We start from the raw sequence: 24,379 nt of genomic DNA on the forward strand, positions 1-24,379 counted from the left end.
TTTCTATCTTTAGCTTACTCTGCATTTAGTCTCACTGATACCAGTGATGCTTGCACAGTAACACAGCTCTGTGTAAAGACAGCAAGTTTTGGCTCTTCATTGATGCAAAGAATATTGTGCTTATTTCTCATGTTGTACCTTTGGGTTTTGATGCTTGCAATTTCATAATTTGATTACTTCTGTTACTTTTTTTTCCAACAGGTGTATGATGAAATAGAAATTTGTCCATTGAATGTTTATCACGTTCATCTTAAAAAGACTGAAAACATAAGTGATTTTGGTAAGCTCTTAGGAATTTTTCTTTTTATTCTTCTCATTGCTTACTTTGTCTCTTCAGGACTTTTCTGTCTCTGAGAGCAGGCAGGGCCATCCTTGATAGCTCAAAGTCTGAGTCTGCAAAGGACTCAAGGCATTATGACAAAATCCCAAGCTGGTTGTTTTACACTGACAAGCGCATTTCTTATGTTTGGAAAGGGTCCACTTTCTACTTCTGCTGCACTGGCCAAATAATTCAAGCATGGAATTGTCAGAAGACAAATGTCCTTTGCCAGGAGTAATACAGTTAGTCTCAGTCAGGCCATGGTCAAGGTCTGCCCTTTTCTTTTTTGGTAGTGGGATCCTCTGTTGGCACAGTATCAACAGCGTGTTCTTTGGTACAAATTCTGACAGGCTTTTTATCCGTGGGAGTCAGTTATGCCTAGGAATCATTATATACCTTGCACAGATACCTTTGTAAGGCAGCTCTGTGCTGTTTTTTAGCTGCAAGTCTGTTGGTATGAATTATTCCCTTCTGTGTTATTGAAATGTCATATGGGCCTGAAGTAGAAAATTTTTTTTAAATGTAATTTGTTTTTTTTTTACAGCACAGCATGACATTTCCTGGAAGTTGAAAAGTCCTGTTAACTTTAACAGGCCTTAAAATGACTGAGAAACAATGTGATAATTTCTCTATGCTCTGTGGGTGTGTTCTCATGAGAAATATCTTCCCCCGGTTGTGTCGAGTCTACGAAATGCACAAAATAAAAAGGAAATGTTTCCAAAAGAGTTTATTTGATTTAAACCTCTTTTATTTCAGGCTTTGCTGTCACAGCACAAGTTGATGAAAATCAGCATCTTACCCGTATATTTGTAAGTGATGTTCTTCCTGATGGACTAGCATACAAGGAAGGTATGGTATTGTATTGTATGTATGTTTAATACTGTACTTCATTATCTTTTTAAAGTCCCAAAACATGAAGGAGCTTTAGTACTGCTGTCTGAAATGGTTCTTGGCTTTTACTATTCATAGTTTTCTTTCCTGAAGACCATGGAAACTATGTGATATTAGGAAAGATAATGTACACAGAGTAACTGAATTACCCTTTCAATATAGCAGGGAGAGTTCTTGTTCACCCTTGGAGACAAAGTCTGCATTCAGCCATCCGACCAAGTGATTTTGCACAGAGGAACAGGCTGAAGAAAGAGTTCACCTCACACTGGTGAACCTCATGGGCTTGGTCAGTCTCCAAGACCCATCACTTCCACTTTTGCTGACAGTGAAAAGTAGCTTCCCTCCCCAAAAGAGTTTTCTGCGTATGTTTCTGTGAGTGCTTTCTCTGCTGCACTGCTCAGAAACCATACTTCTCTTCATCAGCATAGCATGATCACGTGAGTTCTGCTCTCTGAAAAACAGAGAGACAAACCCAGAAGAATGGAGACAGAGAGTTTCATTTGCTACGTGAGGGTAATGACCACTTGGTTATGGCTGACCTTGAAAGACAGCTGTTGCCACTGTTTAGATTTATACAAAAGCTGATAAAGAATCCATCCGCTGTTGTTCCAGTTTTCCATGAATGATTTGATCTGCGTGACTAGTGCCTTGTTCTTCCCAGATAATGAAATATGTGTTATGGTGCTGTACACTGGTGGTATCCAAGTTGTGAGAGGTGCCTCTGTTCTCATCTTGAAAGTTGTGCTGCCCTCCCACCCATCAAATTCTATAGCATCTTTAGAAAGAAACAACTCAATTGCTGTACTACATGTAAAACCTATCAAAGTAAGCATGAGGTCAATCTGTATAATTATAGCACAAATAAAGCTCCCATCAATTCTAATGGACTTGTGGTAGGATTAGGCTGTTTGAATTAAAACTACAAAAATAAAAGGTGAATTGGCATAAGGTTTGGTTTGTGACCCTTTACGTTTTATATTCCCCTCTCCTTTTTTTTTTTTCTTCTTTCCTCTCACATGCTCCCAGGGCTCCGAGTAGGCAATGAAATCCTGAGCATAAATGGAGAGGCTGTGTCTGATCTTGACCTCAGGCAGATGGAGTTACTGTTTTCGGAGAGAAGTGTAATGCTTACTTTGAGAATGAACCATAATGGGACTCAGCAACCCTTATGTGCATCCTGGTCAGATGGTGACATTTCCAGGGACCCAAAGGGTTTGTTGCCCCCTCCAAACCAGTCACAGCTCCTGGAAGAGTTTCTAGATAACTTCAAAAAGAACACAGCAAATGGTAAGAGGTTGATAATAATTCCATTACTTTCACCTCACTTCCAATATCGCTGTTTTTTAAAACTTAGTTATATTTAAAATTCTGTGCTTATCTTACTGAGAAACCCAAGTACAAATAGGTTCTATTTGTGCTTCATATCTGTCTGTTGTTTTATTATTTTCTAGAAAGTAGAAATGGAACAGAATATGATCATTTCTGCAGGGAAATGATATTCTTTTAATCTGTTTGGCTGCACGACCCATTAATATCAAGTGCTTCTCTTAACTGTTCTGTGTCATCTCGGTTACCTCCAATACATGCGTTTCCCAGGCATTGGTGGTTGAAATGATGTGATGGCTTTCAGAGGCAGAAGTATTGTTCTGTGTTTACCATGCTTTACATGTGGTAAAGTACCGCATACGTTAAGGGTACCTTAAATGCAATAATCATCATCACCTCAGAAAGGAGTCATTTAGCTCTGCTCCCACTCAATGATATTATCGGGCTCCCGTTGGCTACAGCTGCTCACCGTGTAGAAGAAAGCCTATGAAAACAGCTTTCATAGGGTTTGTTTTGCTACTACCTGCTCATATTTCTTACTCAGTGTAATGCCACTGTATTAAGCATCAAATGGAGGACATACCCTAACAGTGCTGTGTCAGGGTGACATCCTGATGGGTTTCTGTATGAGGAGCAGCAGGCAGGAAAGGTGCCAAAAGCCTGCGTGGTAAGGACTGCTCCTGAATGACACCATGGCCCCCCAGCCCGAAGTAAGGTGCCAATGCTCACTGCTGGGTTGCCTTTTCAGCTGGAAATAGGAGGTGACACGTAGAGGGGCACTGCTACGCTGGGTGGAGGAAAGCTGTGGTCACCCTCCCCTTCCTTTAGCCGATCTTACTTCACGTGAGAAATACATCTTGTGATACCAGAATACTTGTAAATGCCTGGCTGAAATAGAAAGTACGTGGGGATTTGCTCTCCCTTCTTCCCACACCTTGACTATTTTTCAAACAAGATAGAAGCAAATTTATCTCTAGTTTCCTGAGTGTAAAGGGTGCAGTTTCCTCGCTGCACCTCTGGGGGATGCTAGTAAAATTCTGCAGGAAAGCTAGCCAGGGTGCACTGCTGTGCGAGGAGAGCAGCAAAAGGTACGAAAAGGGATCGCTGATTTTTGTATATAATTACGGCGGCAAGTGTTTTCTGATTGGAATTTTTTTCGTAATTAAAAATGGGAGAAGAAAAAGAATCACATAGGAGAATTTGTTACAACGGATTTAATTATAGAGCAATTTTATTAGGTCATCTTTTGAAATTAAAGGAAATCTGAATACAAGATTTGTGATACCGTAAGTAGCATCTCTCTCAGGGGCCTTAGTTCAATTTAAAATGCCATTAAATTGACTAGTGGCACATAAAAGTTAGTGTCATAAAACAAAAATTATGATAAAGCTAATTAATTACATAATTATACCAGGGCTATCATTCAGCTTGTTGGCTTGATATCATAGGCCAGCATTACCTGGAGTATTCAGTATAATAAATGTATATGTCCATTCACTAGATTCCTCATTCCTCTGGGATAAATTTGCAACCTGTGCAAATATTCCATTATAATAGGAAATTACTGGAGTATGTATTATACTCTAAGCACTAGTGGATAAAGGGACATAGTATATTTGCTTTTCTGCTTAAAAGCAGCTAAGGAAGATTTATTTTATTCTGAAAGGGGACAAATAGTTCTGAATTAAGCTTTGTGAGAAGGACTTTCATGTTTATTGAATTCAGTGCTTAATGTCCGATCACCTGATCAGGTTCAAATGGAAACAGAAGAAAATGGCATTACTTTGAATTAATAGATAATCATAAAGGATTTAACTGTTCTATGTCCTGTTACTCAGGAATTGAATAAGATTTTAGATAAGAAGAGTGGGTATTTAATGATCCAAGCAGGGATTTGTAGGCCAGAGACTCTTAAATTCACATCCAAAGTTTAATACCGTTCTGTCTCCTTTGGTAGAGTGAGTCACTCTTAAGACCACAGTTTTCAAAAATAATTTCAGATATTTGCTTGTTCATGTTGAGCCTGTTCTTCCAAGGCAGTGCCTTTGAAAGTCAGTTAGTGCCAGCGGAGGGGGACCTCTTTCAAAAATCAAGCACAATTTGGCTCAAGGTACATACCTGGAGTTAAAAAGCTTAATGTTTCTGCCATTGCCTCCCTGTTTTTAAAAAATAACTAACTCTATTTATCTTTCTAGAGTACTGTAAGGATTAATGAGCTAAAATTAACAAAGTGCTTGGAAAAGGGAAATTTTCAGCACTGAGTCACGTGGTAATACCCTGCCTGGTGCTTGGTGACAACCACCAGGCGAAAGCTAAACAGAATTACTTTAAATTACTGGCTTCGTATAACTTCAGTGGTAATAGTTTGTCCACATTTGTTTACAGTTTTGCAACTCCTTAGCATAACTCTGATGAATGCCTTTTCCTACATATTCTTCTATGTTGAGGGTACCCAATTATACCTCGTGACAAACTTTGGCAGCCTTTACTGTACAGAAGGGAAGTGATTGACTTTCTCCAAAGCCACTAACTCTGCCACTCCTAAAAAACTTTCCCGGGGAATTTTCTGTGAGAGTGATTCATTTTCTCCAAGAGGTTGCTATACCCTTGTAGCTGTATTTTGGACCGGCTGTGGTCGTATCATTTGATCTGCCACATGGCAACACTATGTGCTTGCTGCTTAGCTGCTTGGCTAGTAATAAGCTTATCCTGGAAAAGGAATGAGATGAAATACTTTAAAAAAATGCACTCATAAATGTGGAAAACCAAATAACAGAGCAACTAAATTTGCTCCAAGCTCCAATGCTAAGGAAATTAAACAAATATTTTTGTAGAATTAAAAAATGAGGGAATTGGACTGGAATTCTTACAACTGTGCAGGAAAAAAATGCCTCATTTTAAGATGGCACGGATATTTGAGGAATAAACAACAGAGAAGGCACAAGAATTGAAAACTGTATTTAGGGCATCCCCGTGTGCGTTAATGGTATATCTATAGAGTGCTGAGGCAGGAGGTAGAAGCATTAGTAGGTGTGAAAACCCATTGCAGTATGTGAGTTGCTGTCAGAGTTGGGCAATTTTTTTTTTTTCCCCAGTAAGTGGAGTTTTGCCAAAAAAGCTGTCATTTCTGGTTAGCTGACACTGTTGAAATCAACCCTAATTTGTAAATAGATCTCTGTGATTAAAAGGAAAAAAAAAAATAAAAGAAAAAGTGGGGAATGGCAGTTTGGATATGCTTTAACAAGGCTGCATGAAGAAACACTTTCATCTGGGAGGCTTAGAGAGCTAAATGGGAAAGAAACCATTAAAAGAAAGAAAACAAACAAAAAAGGAAAGATGGACATACTGTTCCTTTGCTCCCCATTGTACTCCTCATCTTTGGGGTAGGGCACTTACTTTCTGCACGGGGTCTGGGTTCCTGTCTGGCCCATCTTTCTAGAGGTGCGGTCCCAGGAGCGGTGAAGAAGGCTTGGGTGCTGCTGACAAGGGGGAGGATTGCTCCTCCTCCTCCTCTTCCTCCCCTGCACTGCCTTAGCCCTTCCTTCCAGCCCCATAGCACTCATCCTGCCCCTGTGCTGGCAGCAGCGCTTGCTGAAGCCCTTGATGAACCTAATGAAGGAGAAAACTTTATTTTTTTTCTTCTCCCCCCCTGCGAACTCAGTGAGTTGAACCGGCGGGTGCAGAGATCTGACAAGGGCCCGAGCCAGGTAAGCAGGAGGAGGAGCAGCTGCCGGGGGGAGCTGGTTGCAAGGATAGTTACTGCCAGAGCAGCAAGCTCTCTTCCAGCTGACCTTCCCGCAGAGCACCTCTCTAGCTGTTTTGCCCTCTGCTTTCCCACCTCTCACGCTGATCCCCAGGCAGCAGCATAGCCTGGGACATGCTGGTTTGAGTCACTCCTGATGAAGCTATTTCACGTTGTATAAAGCATGGCCGGAGTGAGAGAGAGAGAGTCAGGCTTTGTGCTGTTTGTCAAGTAGCTGGGATGTGTGCTGGAATGGAGCAATGATATTTCAGCTCCTGATCTGCTAAACATTGAGATATTTTCGCAAAATGTAACTGCTTCAGGAGGAGGATCAGTGGTTTGAACCCTTATGTGGGAGTGGCTCTTCTGTTTCCCGACATGAGCCACTTCTGATTTTAATCTTAGTAAGCATGCACAGAAGCAAAGCACATCAGTTGACCACAAATTTAGTTTTGATATGACTAAATTATTTTTAAAAATGTGCTCGTAATAATAATTGGTTTGGATTCAATTTCAAGGTACTTTCTGTTTCAAATACGCTTCGCTAGATGTTTAGATGCCTTTGTAAAGCGTAATTGCAACTCTCAGCTTCTCCAGAAAACTTTGCTCTCTTCAGCTTCATCAGATACCCCCCGGAGTTGAGGGAGGAAAAGCTGGCTGTATGCATGTCTCTGCATACGCCTCTCCAGGTAGCACTCCCTGCATCCTCTTCCAGCCCCAACCCAGCCTGAATATCAGAAAGACCTGTGTGTCCCACTTAAGAAAAGAGGTAAAGTCAGGAGGATGTGAAACTAAGGTGATCTGTAGCCTCCAGCAGCTGGAGGCTGTGCCTGGAGCACTGACTCAGACTGTTCTGCTTGTTGCTGTTTGCCCTGTTTTTGAGCATTTCGTAAGCGTCTTTTAACATAATGTTCAAAGCATTTAATAAACAAAAGTAAAACTAAAACCTAACTGAAAAACATTTCTAAAGTTCTACTTTTAGTTCTTCCCAAATCACGTCCTGTTTGTTTGCCTACCTGCTGTTCCGACATTTAAATTCTCTTCATCATAGAGCATGGCCTTCATTGCACTGCATGTGTCGAGGAATTAAAGAAAGTTATTTTTATTCTTTCGCAGGAAACTCTTTTGAGCTCAGAAGAGGTGAATATTGCTTCTTAGCTTCCTGAGTCTCAAGGACACCCACAGTCCTGTTAGATGTGGGACCTGATCTGTGTTAGTTGTGCAGGTCTGCACATATTGCTCCCTCTTGCTTGGTAGATCTAGTACCAGATATCTGGTAGTTTTGCATGGTGTGAGGCAACACACCAGAAAAGCAGTGCCCCTTTTTAACGTTAGACGTGTAGTTGTGCAGTATGACTGCTTATCTGCCTGAAGATCCATGACTCTGCTGGGTTTTCTTTTTTTTACTCATTACCCAATGTACTTCAGCAGGAAGCCATATAGATGTGATAGGTCATGCAATGGCTGTTCATCAAAGCAAGCTCAGAGGTGAGGTGTGTGTTTACAGTAGTCTTGGACAATCATGGTAGGTTGGCTCCCACTCCAGCTGTTTGTATGCTGTTACTTTGTCCTGCGCTCCTGAGAATCGCTGGGAAAAGACTAGGTCTGGCCTGTGACAATACCTGGGACTATAGCAGGGTAGAGGTGAATTCAAAGACAGTGTCTGCCTCTTCGGAAGCTGGATCCATAGGAGTACTTGTTGCCCTATTGCATGTTTTGCAATACAGAGTGTTTCCCAAGAGAGGTGGTTTAATGAGCTCTTGCTGGCACTTGACAAACTGTCCTGTTGGCTTCCTGTTAGATGTGTATGCTGCAAATTAAAAGTTTGTTTATGCTATAAAATGGGACAGCCTTAAATGCTCTTCTACTGAAAGAGTGTTCTGTGCTGCTTTGCTAAATGCTGCTATGATTTAATCCCTGTGAAGTCAGTGGGCCAAATTGTTTTTTCCTGATGTAAACTCCCTTAAACCCTTGGAGCTGCACCTTCTGGCTCAGTGACAATATGTAGGCATTAATCATGACGTTGCCAGTCCTACTGAATTCTGTAGAGTGACAACATGGACAGCAAGGAGATTTATTAATGATGATAAAGTTAGAGACATCCACATACAGACCAGTGCCTTAGGCATAATTTAAAACACATCAAACAGCAGATGTTCTGTGTTTCACAGACGTAAGGTAGGTTGAGTAATTATAAAAACTGTGTAAGCTAGCCACAAATTCTTGCTAAACTACTGAGTAACTTTTTTTTTCCCCTTTTTTTCCTTTCTGTTGTCATTACTTTTGTGCCTATAAATCTGAGATGGAGATGAAAATGTACCACCAAGGTGGTATACTTGATAACTGGGCAAGGCCAGCTCCATTTGCTTTCCAGCTCTCCTCCATGCAAATGACCTCTGAGAATGGCCAAAGCCATCCCATGTGAGCAATCCCACAGTAGCAGCAGAAACCAGGAGAGGAGCCACTGATAGCACCCCTGCATGTCCCGCAGCCCCAGCCTGGAAGACCTAATGGCAGCAGTGGGATGCAGCCTTTGCTGGCACTTGTGGAGGATGGTGGCAACCCAGCATGGGCTCTGCTGTGTCTTCCTCCTCTGTACCGCAGCCACTCATCTCCAGCTGTTGAGCTGGAATAGAAGGGTGATGCACTAGCTATGGCTAACAATGGCCTCCAGTGAGACTGTATCTAAGGCGGCATTTGTTACACACTTAGGAAACGAATGTATTTAGGTAACAAATTGAGAAGCCAGTGTGAAGTCTTAAGCGTAAAACTGAAAAGCCTGAACAGTTGTCTGACTGGCAGATACTTGGACAGAGAAAGTGTAGAAAGTTAAATAACCCTATAAAAACATTCCATGGATGTGCAGGGGCTAATCAGGCATTGCTACAGAAGTGCAGGCAGCTATTTCCTATTATGTTGCTAATTTGTATCTCCTATTGATTACTGAATTAGCAAATGAGTCAAATTACTTTGCTTCGTGATGAACAATTAACCAACAAAGGAACTCCCAAGGGATCTAAAGGACTCTGCTCCAGCTTCAGAATGGATATTTCTGCAGATACTTTTAAAAAAAGAAAAGAGACCGTAAAGCAGCCTATGGAAGGTAGGTGGCTGACTGGAGCTAAGCCACTGTTCAGCCTGTGGCCCAGCATGTCTTAAGCAAGCTGTACGATACAAGAATATTTGCATGAACATGCTGGCTTTTTCTAAACATGAAAATGTGGAGCGTTTAAAGAAGAAGCGTTACTTTCCTCACTGAAGGATGAGAACAAAGGAGAGAGACTTGTCTTGCTTGAGCATTTCAGACCCTGGCCAGAAGTATGAGTTTCTCTTTGCCTAGGCAGTATCAGATCTGCAAGAAGCAGCAGCCTAGTTGCATTGTCCTTCAGGAAGCATGCAGAGCACCTTCTGATGTTTCATAGTTTGCTCCCTGAAGCCAAAACATATGGATGAGAGGGGCCATGAAGGGAACCTTCTTGTCTGGCCTGTAATCGCATGTCTGGTTTGGTAACAGTCTTGTCATTGACAGCCATCTAATAATTCTGTGTTTAAGAACCCTACCTAGGAAGACTGCTGTTATGACAGCTGTATGCTAATGTTTTTTCCAGATTTAATATCTTGAATGAATTCCTGAATGAAGTTTCTAGCTACAACAGAGTCAGTTGTTACAGCCTTGAAGCTAAGCTGAGAACTTACCTTCCAGCCAGTCCCCAAATAGGTTACAAAATGCCTAGGACAAGTGATAAAAGCCAAAATACCTTGCAGAGATTAAAAAAATTCTGAATTATTAAAATCCAGTGCATTTTATTTGTGTTTCTTTAACTTGTTTAGTTTTAGTTTTCTAGAAACTGAAGTTACTTGGATTAGTAGACTCAAGATGTTAATTTAGCAATGAGAATTTGAGCTAGCTGGTATCTGAAGTTAGGTCAAAGGCTTTCACAAGAACTTGAAAATTTCCTAGGCAAAAAGAGGAAGGGGTGTTTGAATTGGTAATAAATTTAGTATTTCACTATCTTTTTAACTGTTGGTTAAAGCAGCATGAAAGCTGTAAACCACCGTACAATTAATAACCAGTTACTGGCCATAAATTGTTTTGAATTTACTCCAGCATTGGAGTGTTAAGTAGTAGTACTTGCCTGTGAGTACTAGCTGTGGGGAAACAACCGAACTGGCACTGTGCAATAGTTAAAAACTTACATAAATTCCAGTTAAAATTACCGAATTGACCTAACATGAACACTCCCAATATTCTGGAAACTTAAGTGGAGATTAACAGGAATCTGCACTTAGGATTCGTGGTACCTCAGTCGTTTGCCAGATTCATAGAGAACCCCAATGAAGATGAAAGGTGAATCATGTTGCTTTGCCTTTCAGCTTGAAGTGCTGGAGGATATGATACGTTTCAAGTGATACTTTTCATCTGTGGCTGCAACCTACCTGCTTTCTCTTAGATCTGTTTCCTTAGTGCAGAAGCTACCCTGAGACAGCTTTTGGTCTAGAAATCAAATGTGGCTGTAAAAACTACTCATGAGTAAGCTCAGTGAGTAGCAGCCATTTTTCATGTGTCGAGGTTTGTATGGGTAGGACCTCAGAGTGCAAAAAAATTATTTAGTTATTTGTTTATTTATTTGCTGCTAAGACATGCAGAGGAAATAGACCAACAGCCTGAGGTAAAGCAGGACCTTTTGGTGCACTTCTCCTAGGTGGAAATTAGCTCTCCACATGTCAGTTGAGCTGGACTATTCTTGTGTTATGGGCTCCGAATTTTTTTTCAGCTGACTTATCACCAAATTTATAATCATCCTTCTCTGGCCAAAGAGGGTTTAGAGGAAAAAACTGCTTTTGTATGAAGGCCTTAAAGACCTGTATGCCTCCAAACACCTTCTGATGTTTCCAGACCTGGGCCTTCATGATAGAAGCCCTAGAGCAACTCCAATGTCCTCTTGTATCACAGCTTTACTAAACCTACCTAGCTTTATGCCCACACCTCATCTTCTAGACCTTCCTCACTTTTGCCAGCAATTTTTGCAGTGCAAATGGCCATTGTGGGACAGTTAATGAATCTTCCATGGGAGTTTGTCTTCTCCTCCTAGAACTCTCTTCCTTTTCTCCTTCTTGACCACAGTTAATGTGCTCTTTGCAACCTAGACAGAAATCTAAAAGCCTGCAGAGATTGCATGGGTTCTGGCCTGGATGACAGCTGCTGGGTGCCCCTTCCATGCTTATCCCAGGGGATAACATGAGCCAAAGAACCAAAAGGTCTGATCCTTGCATAAGCAAGACATACCAGTTATGAATGACTGAACTAGTGAACCCAGAACCCTTCATATCTCTCTGGTGAAACTTGGATGCCTTTTTTAACAGAGATTGTGAAAATGTCTCTTGAAAGCCATTCAAGAAATTCCTTTGGATCAACTTTTACTTTTTGAAAGGTATTTCTTGAAGTCTTTCAGAAAGAAAGAGGATACAGAAGGAAATGCTTACCTGCCTATTTTTTAATTTCATTACAAAAGAGTAAATATACTGTTGAAAACCTGAAATACATTTTATTGTATCGAGCCAAAAGAAATAAGCACATACGTGCTACCTGCCAGGCTGAACCGTTTAACTGAAGTTATGAGTACTAATCTCCAAGGGAGCATTTTTAGAGTTCACCACACTGATATTTCTCTTCTCCAGGCAATGTTGGAATGCTTCACCTACCACTCCCTGTTTTTCAGTAACTCTGAAGGTATTAAGACCACCAAGGCTTTGTACCTTTCTGAGAGTTGGCTCAGAAATTAGTATTATTTGCACCAGGGATTTTGGAAATACTTGTTATCTTGTCTTGGAAGCTTACTTTTCTCTTGATAGTAACATTGGCTAGAAGAACATGGGAACTGCAAGCTTATCATAATTAACTGATTAGTCCGGAGAATTCACACAACGATGCAAAATGCAGCTTTCCATACACCTGGCTTGACTTTATTACCTAAATGTAATATCTCATTTCCATCTAAACCATGCAGCCGTGTTACAGAAACTCTTTGTAATAGGGAGAGGGAGAATATCCTACATGCTGAAGATTGGCTGTGTTGTGTTTTATTGGCAATTTCTACAGCATTTGGGAATTAGTGAAAATATTGAATACATTCTTTCCTAGTGGATAGGCTGTACCTTCTATAATTCCTTATAATTACAGATCCTATTTTTTTCAAGCTAAAATTCGTATTAGTATTCTCAGAAATAAATTGATGCTCACTTTATTGCTGGTTTGCAACATCTGTCTGAAATCACTCGACAATACCAGTATTTAAAAATGCTGTCAATTGCTCTGATCTAAGATCAGGGTATCTGTCTTTTACAGACTAGACCAAGCCCATCATAATTGCTTGGAGCTCTGTGTTGTGTGTGTTGCCATATCTGAAGCGTCTAACTACTGTGGATTAAAAACTGCGGCAGAGAGGATGGGAAATGAGCCCCATTTCCCTCTCAAGTGCCAGAGAACTACAAACAAGAGAAAGATCAGTTTGTAGCAGAGTAACCACCGGAGTTAATAATGAACATCTGAGCTGGAATCGGCAAGCAGCTGCGGTTTAAGACAGCTGTTGGGGCTTCTTCATCAATGTGCACTTGTGATATAAGCCTTCTCTTAGTCATAAATGCTCTTTGCCAGTATCTTTACACACCAGCACTAATGAAATTTAAGGTATTTCTTGTGCTGTACTGAACAGACAGAGGCTTCTGGCCATCTATTTGCCTGTGCAGCTGTATTTAGGTATCTGCATAATACTTGTGCTACATTGGTGACAGAGGAACTTACAATGGGAAGGAATTTCCAGACTCAGTGTGTCTGGTACTCTGCTAGTCGAGGCTTTCAACAGCCCTATTGATACATTTATCATATTCTATTTTAAAATAGGATAGACTGTTTGCATTCTTTGCTCCCAGGTAAGCTTGTTCCAGAAATTCATTCATGTGGTGGTTGGAAGCCAGTCTTCTAATTGTCAGCATAGACATATTCCTGGCCAATGTTATAACTGATCAGTATCTGCTGGCCTTGACCATTGCTTAAGTAGCTCTAGCTCACAACTACATGTTGTTAACCCCTTCTCCACACTTCCACACTTTTCTTCCTTTCATGTTTCCAACTGATGAGCCACAGCTTATAGAAGGAATTGTTCTTACTGGTCCCTGAAACTCCGTTCTATGTGATTTCATTCTGGAACTGCGGCTCCATCTTCAAGGTCAACCTGCATCTTCTTTGTGCATCTCCAGTCATGCTCTTAATTAATTCTGGGTATTAATTTTGAATTATTGGAGTATTTAATCAGAGTGCTTCCTATTGTACTTTCTTTGCTGAAGCAAATAATGAAAATATCCAGTAAAATTGGTCCCCAAACCCACCTTGGAGAAAATCTACCATTAGCCTGTCCCAGGCCTAGAAGTTCATTCAGACCAATCTATTGTTATCTTACCTGATAGCCAGTTCTGCCTTGTTTTAATTCCTATCCTTTTCATTTTAGCTAATAATTTCCCTTGGGATGTTATAAAGGTTTCTTTTTTTTTTAAACTTAACTTTCCAGAAGGTTCAATTTATCCTGTGTTCTTTGTCTTTAAAAACATCTTTTAACAAAGGCTTGTCAGGTTAGTTTGACACAGTCAGTTTACCCATACTGTATGTATATAATTTTCCATTTAAGTCCACATTTTAACTTTTTCTTTCCTTGAGTTGATTGTGAAAGCCTTAGGTTACTATGTAGGTCACAGATCTGTAGTTTCCTATATTAGATGTCCCCAATATTCTCATTCCTCCTTTAAACATAGCTATTGCTTGTTATCCACCAGCTGCATAGCATCATCCTCTTTTCCCTATCATCAGTTGAATCATTTATTAAAATCCTTGCTCTCGAGTTTCAATTTCATATGCCAGGTTTTAAACGTTGAGAGCTGAAGAAACTCTAATCCTCTGCTGAGTTGCATGAGTGCAACTTGGTTTGCACCCACCTCAGACATGGTCGTTTTCTAGTCATTAATTGCTACGTGCATTACTCTTCCCTGCTGAGGACAGACAGATTTCAGCCTGGGTCAGTCACATCCTATGGGACCAGCTTTAGCATGAGCTTTAGAGTCTGAATCTATTTGCTGTAGTGAACGTTTGGTGATAGGGTAAGTGCATCGGGTGGAGCTGGGGATACCAGGAAACACTCACAGCTACTAGCTGTTAATCAAGTATCTTACCTTAGTTGAGACAGACCCAGGTTCAGTTTCCTTACCTGAATCTGACAGAGCAGGAGACTTCATCTCTCTTTCCTACATCATGGATAAATATCCTGGTGTCTCTGTGGTGTCTCTTTCTCAGCATTTGGGCAAAAATAAAATAGCATAATGTAAAAGGACATGGTTTTATTCTGATTCAAAGTAAACCATTTTTGCATCTCAGAAATGTTGCAGAAGGGAAACCCGATTTTCCATACTGGTGTAGTCACTATATTTTTACCAAGGTCAGGACTGCCTGTGCCTGTCAAAGTGCTTCTTTACTTGCTGAAGATAGTTATTAAGTGATGCACAGAACTGCTGCTCCTGCTAGATCTGAAAATGATGCCCTGCAGTGGTCTTAGTTTGTCTTGGAGTGAGAGACTGAGTACATTTAATTTTGCTGTGTTGTCTTCTTGTGTGGAGCTAGAAGGAATTTTTTGTTCAATTTATCGTTGTCAGTAGAGTGGCAGGTGGAAACACACCCTCTTGCTGTAGTTTGAAAAAGGGGATGGTTAAACCACCTACATAGTGCTTGACATTTGATAACACTTGACATGCTTGTGATGACTATTAGACATTTTTTGAAATTGGTGAGAAAAATCTAACGGAGAACAAGTTCTGAAGTATTATGAAAAAAATATAAAAGAAACAGGTTCCTCAGTTCCTACTTTCTCCTTGTGGTAATTTTGCCTTTGCAGCAAGCGGCTAAAGTGATAAGAGCAGCGCTGACTAGAAGGTAATTAAGGCTTCTTCGTTAATTAAACAGAAAAAAAGATATAAGTGACATTTGCATTCATTGATGGCTTCTTTATGGCAAATGAATTGCCGGATGGTTGATGTTGATGTTTTCCAGTTGATTTCCTTTGGTTTCTTGGCTGGGATTGTAGCATGGATTATTATTGTCTCACACATCTGCTAGAGGATGTGTTTCCATTGTACCTCAGCACTCACAAACATGTGAATAACTTCCATATTGACCACTTGTATGTGTATCACCACAGCGACGTGGGAAGAGACATCCCTGTAGGCGTACAGAGCTCTCAGATATGCTGTGTATGTGTTTGTTTTTCTCACTGACTGTCCCATCTGTGTACTCCGTGCCTACTTTTAATTAGATGATGAATAGCGAGGAGCATGACTTAGGAAGTATGCTTTCTTTCAGTTTTTAGTGGTTGCATTATAATTTCTCTTGAATGGCTGAGTCATGTGTCTGCCTGCCAGCAAGACACAACATTGCAGGAGTAATGGCATTCTTCTTTGGTGATGCTGTTGGTAGCTCAAGGTGCTGAGCAGGTTCTTAGTACTTGGTCATTCATTGCTAGAAGCCAAGCAAAAGTTTGGTATGAAGTTCGTATGATGTAGTTAAGCTTTTCACATAATGCCATTTTTCCCCTGTGCTTTTCTGATAATTTTAGTATTTCTCTGAAGTTGCTACTCTTCTTTGTTTGCAACAAGTTGACTGTATTGGGTTTGCGTGGCAAGGTTTTGGTAGCGAGGGGGCTACAGGGGTGGCTTCTGTGAGAAGCTGCTAGAAGCTTCCCCTATGTCCGACAGAGCCAATGCCAGCCGGCTCTGAGACGGACCCGCTGCTGGCCAAGGCCGAGTCCATCAGTGATGGTGGTAGTGCCTCTGGGATAACGTATTTAAGAAGGGGCAGCGGGGAGAACAAATGGCAACTTCAGCCAGAGAGAGGAGTGCGAACATGTAAGAGAAAGCAACCCTGCAGACACCAAAGTCAGTGCAGAAGGAGGGGGAGGAGGTGCTCTGGGTGCCAGAGCAGAGATTCCCCTGCAGCCCGTGGGGAAGACCATGGTGAGGCAGGCTGTCCCCCTGCAGCCCATGGAGGCCCACGGTGGAGCAGATATCCACCTGCAGCCCGGGGAGGACCCCACGTTGGAGCAGGTGGGTGCCCAAAGGAGGCTGTGGCCCCGTGGGAAGCCCGCGCTGGAGCAGGGTAGGGTCCTGGCAGAACCTTGAGGACCCATGGAGAGAGGAGCCCACGCTGGAGCAGATTTTCTGGCAGGACTTGAGACCCCATGGGGCACCCACACTGGAGCAGTCTGTGCCTGAAGGACTGCAGCCTGTGGAAGGGACCCATGCTGGAGGAATTTGTGAAGAACTGCAGCTTGTGGGAAGGACCCATGTTAGGGAAGTTTGTGGAGGACTGTCTCCCATGGGAGGGACCCCATGGTGGAGCAGGGGAAGAGCGAGGAGTCCTGCCCCTGAGGAGGAAGGAGCGGCAGAGACAATCTGTGATGAACTGACCTCAACCCCCATTCCCTGTCCCCCTGTGCTGCTGAGGGGGAGGAGGTAGAGAAAATGAGGAGTGAATTTAAGCCCAGGAAGAAGGGAGGGGTGGAGGGAAGGTGTTTTAAGATTTGGTTTTATTTTTCATTACCCCACTCTGATTTGATTGGTAATAAACTAATTTCCGCAAGTCGAGTCTGTTTTGCCCATGACAGTAATTGGTGAGTGATCTCTCCCTGTCCTTATCTCGACGCACGAGCCTTTTGTTATATTTTCTCTCCCCTGTCCAGCTGAGGTGGGGAGTGATAGAGTGGCTTTGGTGGGCACCTGGCATCCAGCCAGAGTGAACCCACCACAGTGACTGTATTTTAGTGTCTGGAGACACTCCTGTTTGCTAGATCAGAAGAAGCTATTTGCTTAAGAGGTTCCTGTCCCTCCCAGGTGGAAGTGATACACATTTCAACTCACTATGCATGAGTGCATGTGTGTGTGTGAACAGGACAGAGAGGTATGCATCAGTAGAGGAAAATTATGTTAACAAGTTTTGTTTAACACAATATTATCAGTCCCTTTTTTCTTCCAGACAGGTTTATCACAAGTATGTCAATAGAATAAATCAAATCTACTACTGTAGTGGAGCTGTATAGGCAGACTTCGTCATGGTATACTCACCATTACTATGCTGGAAAGCCTCTCAAACAATATTGCCAGCAAAGTAGTCTGTGTTTTCTTTAACTAGTCATTAATGTAATCGTAGTAAGGTAAGTAACATTAGAGATAGTTTTTTAAAATAATATTATCAATAAAGAAACAAATTGCCAGGAAGTACTGATTTGACCTCACATTTGGATGTTTTTTAGGAATTTATATATCCTTGCATACTTTTCTGTGCTCATTCCCAGCAAAGATCCAGAATGTTATATACTGGAACAATTTTGTACTCGCACAGCTGTAACATTTCTCTTAATTCTGTGCATACTCTCTACTGTTTTATTGCTAGATTTGCCTGAAAGGATAGTGGATACCCAGCCTGTAAGATAACAGTTTTACATTACTACTTTTGAACATCTTTGTTAATATGAATCCCACTGTAGAGCTAAATCTAAATTTGAATGTTTAAAGAAAATACATTTTGTGTGGTTTGGCTTGTTACTCCCTTTCCATTTAGTACTAGAAGTAGAGACTTGCTGCTGTGTTTGTCCTTACGCTTTGCATTTGAAATTACCTGTTCTCTAAGGTAATACTCATTTTCTTTGCCAATCAATTTGGTTTTTTTTAGCTGTGCAGCTGATCTTGATGCTTCTATGCTCTTTGGGAATAGTTTGATGGTTTGCAGGAGCAGATCCAAAGGAAGTCTGCTTCCACAGTAAAAGAAGGAAAAGGAGACAGGATATGGATGCTAAACTGATCAACAAGCCATACGTCCTTCCTTCCTTCCCTCCCCCTCTTAGTTTGGCATAAAACGTGCAGTAGGATGTCCTTTTTCACCTTGGATCCTTTCCACGTAACTTTTTTAGTTTTTACTATTTAAAATAACATTTGCTGTTGCTTACCCTAACTACTATCAGTAACACATTCTGCCAATAGCAAATGCTATAAAAATGGCCAAGACTATATAGACCTACCTCTGACAGTCCTATAGACTACAAAGGAAAAACAAAGATGAGGGGGAAGGGAGGAAAAGATAGATCATCTGGACAAAGTGATATAATATTCTGTTTACCTACTTTGGGTGTTGTTGTCCTGATTTCTTCTATTCATGTTGTCTGCTGATTGTTTTACCTTATTTTCCTCTTCCTACATTTATGCTTTCTCTTCATTGCTTGCGTAGGTTAGTTTTACTTCCTGTTTTGTAAAGGACAAATAAGTTTAATGGTCACTTTGTAAAATCAGAGAAAGGATGTAGGGTTTTTTTTCTCGTTAGATAGCTACCTGAGATCAAACCCTAGATCCTTTATACCACTGCAACATCTATCTCAGGTGCATGTTGGTTGGAGGTATGGGAGAGAAGTGCATTAAAACCCAGAAGGCAAGTAAAAAGAGCACAACTGGGAAACAATGGGAAATAATGTCCTTGGCATTGCCTCACCCCCAAGAAAATGTTATTTAAAAGTCAGCTGAAGTTTTAGGGGTTGGCTTACCTTTTGTATACCCAGGAGTTGACAGTGGTGGAAGTCAATAGGCATTCATGTGTACCCATATACAGAAGAGAGACTCAAAATTACTTTAAAAGTCCAGAGGACAGGAGAGAATTATTTGGGCTCAGTGGAGGAAGAGAGATAAAAGCATAATAATATATATAGACAAGGCAGATTCTTTGTTAAGTTCTTAAAGAAGATGGGTGGCTGTTTGGTGGAGTTGTGTAAAATATGTTTTTTCTGCAAAGGTGGTAACTCTTGGGGTATTGCATGTTATGTATTCTCTGAGATATGAGGAGCCACATGTGACTCCAGGAGGAAAAGGTAAAAAAAGTTGAGGGGTGAAAAGCGATGGAACCTTGGTTGTGCAAGGATAGGGAAATGACAGAGTAGTCAAGTCTTTGGCATCTGGGTGGAAAATGTCAGCCTTGATACTAAGCTTGGCATAGGCACCTTAATAACCTATGGAAAAATAAAGTATCAAGATGACATTGTGCTGAGTTATTTGCATCTTTCTGGGTTTCCTGTGGGTCTGTCTGCCATGTTTTGTCTTCCCAGGAAGGCTCCTCATGGGCTATAAGGTGCTCTTTTGGGCCTAAAATTCCCATTTCCCTCCCTGCTTCAGTCCATGTTTGTCAGTTCTTGCTGAGAGGAGCCGGTTCTGCTCTGCAGGGACAGGACAACAGCAACACCCAGGCAGAGAGATACCGTTGTCCTTCACAATTTCATTAGTGCTAGCTCTCATAATTTTACTGCAAGATGAGTGATATTTGTTTTAATTACCACCTTAGTTGCTGGAGTCAGTGATTAAATGAGAATCTCAGCTTTCACTTAAAAATAAATCTCCAGCATTTGTAGGTGTTGAGAAGGAGTTTGAAAATGTGGTAATGTGGTGTGAATTTTACCCTAGAGACTTGAAGGCTAGGAAACAAAGCAGCAAATTAATAAAACCCCTTCATTTTATTACTATTTTATCATCTGAGGTTGCTAAAAATCATCTTTTTTTTTTTTTTTTGTGGCTGCTTTATGATTTTCAGCTACCCAGATTGATATAGTGCAGATCAAAAATCACTTCTTCACTTCTAAGAGTTTTAATTAGAATTTCCATGTAAACATCTCTGCAGATTTTAAGCAGCCAATTGAGGAAATGTAACGAGAAACCCCATCATTTTTATATGAATGTTCAGCATTGTTGGATAGATCTTGAGTATACACATAAATATTATTGAAAGCTACAGTCTGTGAGTAAGTAGAGCAGGGCAGTGTCTCCTCTGATTTTTGCATTGTGCCAGCTACTATATACCTGGACTCTAAACTTAGTAAAATTGGTAAACTATTAGTAACAATAAGGGATTTTGTCCGTATTATGAACTGTGGTGTTTGTTCCAAGGCAAAATTCTCTTTTCTTCTTAAATCTTTAAGGGATTCAAGACTAAGTCATGTTGAACAATAGTGTGCTTATCCAAGGAGAACTACTGAGTGCATTTAATAATCCTCACTGGTTGTCTCAGCACAGAGTGTGCTGATTACAGTTAATGCTGCCTTCAAAGCATGCTGTTAGCAAGAGCGTTGGGTTTATTTTGGTTGATCAAATATGTGCATTGCTCCAGACTGTCTTAGATGTCCAGCTGCTGTTTTGAAAGCAGAGTTTCCAGGCATAGTTGCTTCTTGCTTTGACCTCTTGTGTTATTTTCTGGGGGGTGGGGAGGATCGCAAATTTTGTATTCCTTCTCTCTCCCTATAGTAATTCTACTAGACACTGAAAGTATTTGCAGATAAAAGCAAATACTTTTCCTGTTCCTGTCCTGTAACCCTCCAATTTATTTATTTGTTTTCTTTTGAATACAGATTTTAGTAATGTGCCTGATGTCACATCCAGCTTGAAAAGGAGCAGTACTGATGGCACTCTGGACCAAGTGCCACATAGGGAGAAGATTGGTCTACCTTTCAGGGTAAGAACATGCTTGACATAACAATCCTTATGAATAAAAAGACAGTGTTGCAGTGTTAACACTCTGCATTCTGTGGGAAAGAGTTTAATGTATGGCACTAATTTGGAAAATTTTTTATGCGTATTAGCTGTACTTAGTGTTTTATTATCTTGAGGTCACTCTGACAGGTCAGCATCTATGGCACAGCTGCTGCATCTCCAAAAGCAGTGTGATGGGGCAAATGGCAAACAGGCAGAGACTTATCAGATTCATCTTTCTGTGTTGCTTGAACCCATTTCTGCAGAGAACAGTAAAACTACTGCAGCTTTCTAACTGATTCCGTTTGGTTCGTGTTTTCTTTTTGCTGATACTTCTAGGGCTTGTTGTTAAGATGGCAGTGACCATAGCAACGCTCACTTAACATCAGTGGTTTTAGACTGGACTGCAGACTTGGAGAGGTGCAGTGTTTGAGAGCCAGTGATTCCCACTCTCTAATCTGGAGAACCTGTATGTGTCTGGAGTTGCTGTTTGACTTCAGCTGGAATAATGGATGCTCGGACCTTCTCTCAGTCAAGACTTTGGAGGCTGAGGCAGGGACCCCCAGAATTAGTGTCCACCTTCAAATGCATTGGTCTTCAAAGAGCAATTTTTCATCCCTTTTGCTCCAAGTCAATCAAATTCCAACCTGTGTCCAACTCAAATGCATATTGTTTTGAACCCCGCAACTGCTAGCATGGGTAGTGTTTTCATGTTGGTGGCTGTGATTTTACTAGGCATTGCCATTCTGACAACAGAAATGTTTTTGTTACTTCTGTTGATGAGTTGGTTTTATCTCCAGGCAAATTTGTGATAACACTTGCGTTACATTCTTGCATAACAGCGATGAAATTAGAGGTTTTTTGGTTCAGGAATATTTTACTGTCTTATACTAGGTTGTATAAAAAATTGGTAGAAATAAGGCAGAATGTAAAAACTCAGAAGACCAGAACAGGGAAGATATATTGTGCTTCTAGCCATCCCTACCGAGAGGAGCTGATCCTCTCTTACTTCTGGAATTACTTTGTAATCTACTTCAGTCTAAAATAGGTGACTTTATGCAGTTTCCCTAGAGAGTAAGGAGAAGCCCAGAGATTGTGGGTCTTCAGCCCATCTCCTGCTGCACAGGGGGTTCCCACAGAGATAATCTGTGTCCTGTGTAACACATTGCTTATGCTCCCAAAAAGTCTTTGCAACCAGACAAGAATAAACTGGATTTTTCTCCCCCTCGGACACATTGTTCCTTTGGAAGGGGTAATGTAGATTTCTCTGCTATCCTGTTTTAGGGCTTCTGCAGTGTTTTAGGGGCAGGGATCTTTGCGGGAGCACAGTGGAGGTGACCCCAAGGCTTAGGATGCCTTGGTGGCTGACTGCACCAGCAGCCTGGGGTTTGGCCAGGTTCCCCCGGGCACCTCAGGGTGCTCTGCTTGCCGGGGGTATGCACTGCCACCCATGCACTGTGCAGGCATAGACGACTGAGCTCCCATCCTGCTGGAGTGGAGGAGATTCTGGGGCATCAGCTTTGCTTTAGCAGAAGAACAAAGCAAATCCTGATCATCTGTGTCAAATGCACCAGATGACAGAAAATTAGGGAGAGGTCAGGAGGATTTAAATATGCAAAGACCAATTCATGTATGCTAGCTGCTGCTCTGAACGTGCTAAATTTGCTCTGATGATCTAAATTACATGCTGCAATTAAAACTCAAAAAAGCGGGGAAAACAGACAGGTCTGCTCCCTGCCCTCTCTCCAGCCCCAAAGCTGTTACATCTAGTGGTATTAATGGCTTGTGCACAATTTGTTGAAGTAACTGCCCATGCCATACTGCAGTTCACTTCTTGGGTTGGCATGCAGGTCTGCTAGTGTCATTTTAAAGATTATCTGAAGCTGTCCTAGTTTTGTAGGTACAAGGGGGGAAAATGGCTCGGCAGTCAGAGGCAGTCTGACCTGAACTACAGCTGTAAATGAGTCTGTGACAGCTCTACAATTTCTGCAAATGGTTTGTAATTGATTGCTGTCTTTCTGTTGGAGGGTGCCTATTACTGTCAGAGCTTTTTGTCTGACCCTTTTGATTTCTCCAGTAGATGTAGAATTAAAAAAACCTCAAACCTCACACTAAATTTAGGTAGTGTATGTTGTAAGTGCTTTTGTGATTGGGTATAAAAGAAATTAAAACTATTTCTGTTTTTATAGCTGTGACTTGGGACTGCTCACCAGATGAACAATAGCTATTGCTAATAAAAGCTAGTTTGAGGAAATTGTGCAGCCTCAAAAAGCATAGCATCTGAATTTGGGTTTGGGTTTTTTTTTTTTCCCCCTCTGCCTTCTGTTTCCTGCATGTGCTACCTTGACCCACGGCTGTGGGAGAGCAGTAGCACAGACACCTCAGCCTTCGGCGATGTCACAGAAGTATGGGGGAGAGATCTGTAAGCAGAGCTCTGTGGAGAAGACGTTGGTGGCGCTAGGAGGTTCTGAGCACAGCCTGGAACAACAGGCAGTTTGGGATGATTTCAGGGGAGAGACAGCTAGAGATGCTCACTTCCCAGTTGACAGCAACTGTAATTACTTGGCTCTGAGGGAGCAGACTCCTTTGAAGTTTGGTTGATTTTTGTCCTGTAACATGTAAGTAAATAAAAAACAGTCTTAAAGCTTTGGATTTAATGGTTGCATGTCTGATTTCTAGGTTTTGTGTTTCTCGTTTGGAGCATTTTTGTTTGTTTTTCACTATTATTTTCTTCATCTTGTGCCAAACTAGGGTTAAGCATCATCTTAACTGAATGTACAGTGAGGCATTTCAGAAGTGCCTTGTAATCTCAAAGAAATAAGTCTTTTGTTGCATGTGTACTACATTCAAACGTGTTCATTCATTCGTTCATTCATTTTCTGTAGTCCGAGAAATGAATGAATTTAGAGTATTCGTATGTTTGTCTTTCATCTGAGAGCTAACAAATGAATTAGAAGGGCAATAGAGGATTGTTTCATTCCAGAAATGGAAGCTGTTCCTTAAGTTATAAAATATTATTAAAACCACATGGGCATCAAGAATCATCCATTCCAAACGCTCATTAGTTTTGTCAGCTCTGTATTCTCTGGGATGCCCCATTAATACCTTTAACTTTATTTTCTATTTTATTTAACAAGGATAGATGTTAGACTTCTAACACATTCTGCTGCAGTACATTTTCAAACTGTGTTAAAATACTCTTTATGTGGCAGTGGCATGTCGTCCTTGCAATTGTTGGTTCTGGAGTATGTAGGCGTACTGTTGACAGAAGAATAGCAGACCTCAGAAAATCTGGGGCTTGAGTATGCCTGTCAGTGCAATTAGGTTTAGTTGTGTTTAATCATTTTGAGAACTGACTGTCTGTGCTCGTGGTGCTCAGTTAAATCCTGGTATGTTGACAGTTGCCAAGAATCAAACTCTCCGTACATCAAAGTAGCACGAAGCTGAATAAATAAAAAATACAACTTTTCCTTTAGCTACTTGTGATTTCTAATATTGCAAACTGTATT

General features: G+C 41.2%; 1 protein-coding gene across 1 annotated transcript in view; it reads left to right on the forward strand.

Moving 5' to 3' along the window:
- TIAM2 (TIAM Rac1 associated GEF 2) overlaps positions 1–24,379 on the forward strand; it is a 92,161-nt gene that overhangs the window by 38,758 nt on the left and 29,024 nt on the right. Inside the window, 4 exon segments of the mRNA XM_069787059.1 lie at positions 199–280; positions 1,076–1,168; positions 2,237–2,497; positions 20,750–20,853. Coding sequence (XP_069643160.1) covers positions 199–280; positions 1,076–1,168; positions 2,237–2,497; positions 20,750–20,853 — 540 coding nt within the window.

The sequence above is a fragment of the Haliaeetus albicilla genome, chromosome 7 (genome assembly GCF_947461875.1).
Source record: "Haliaeetus albicilla chromosome 7, bHalAlb1.1, whole genome shotgun sequence".
NCBI classification, from domain to species: domain Eukaryota; kingdom Metazoa; phylum Chordata; class Aves; order Accipitriformes; family Accipitridae; genus Haliaeetus; species Haliaeetus albicilla.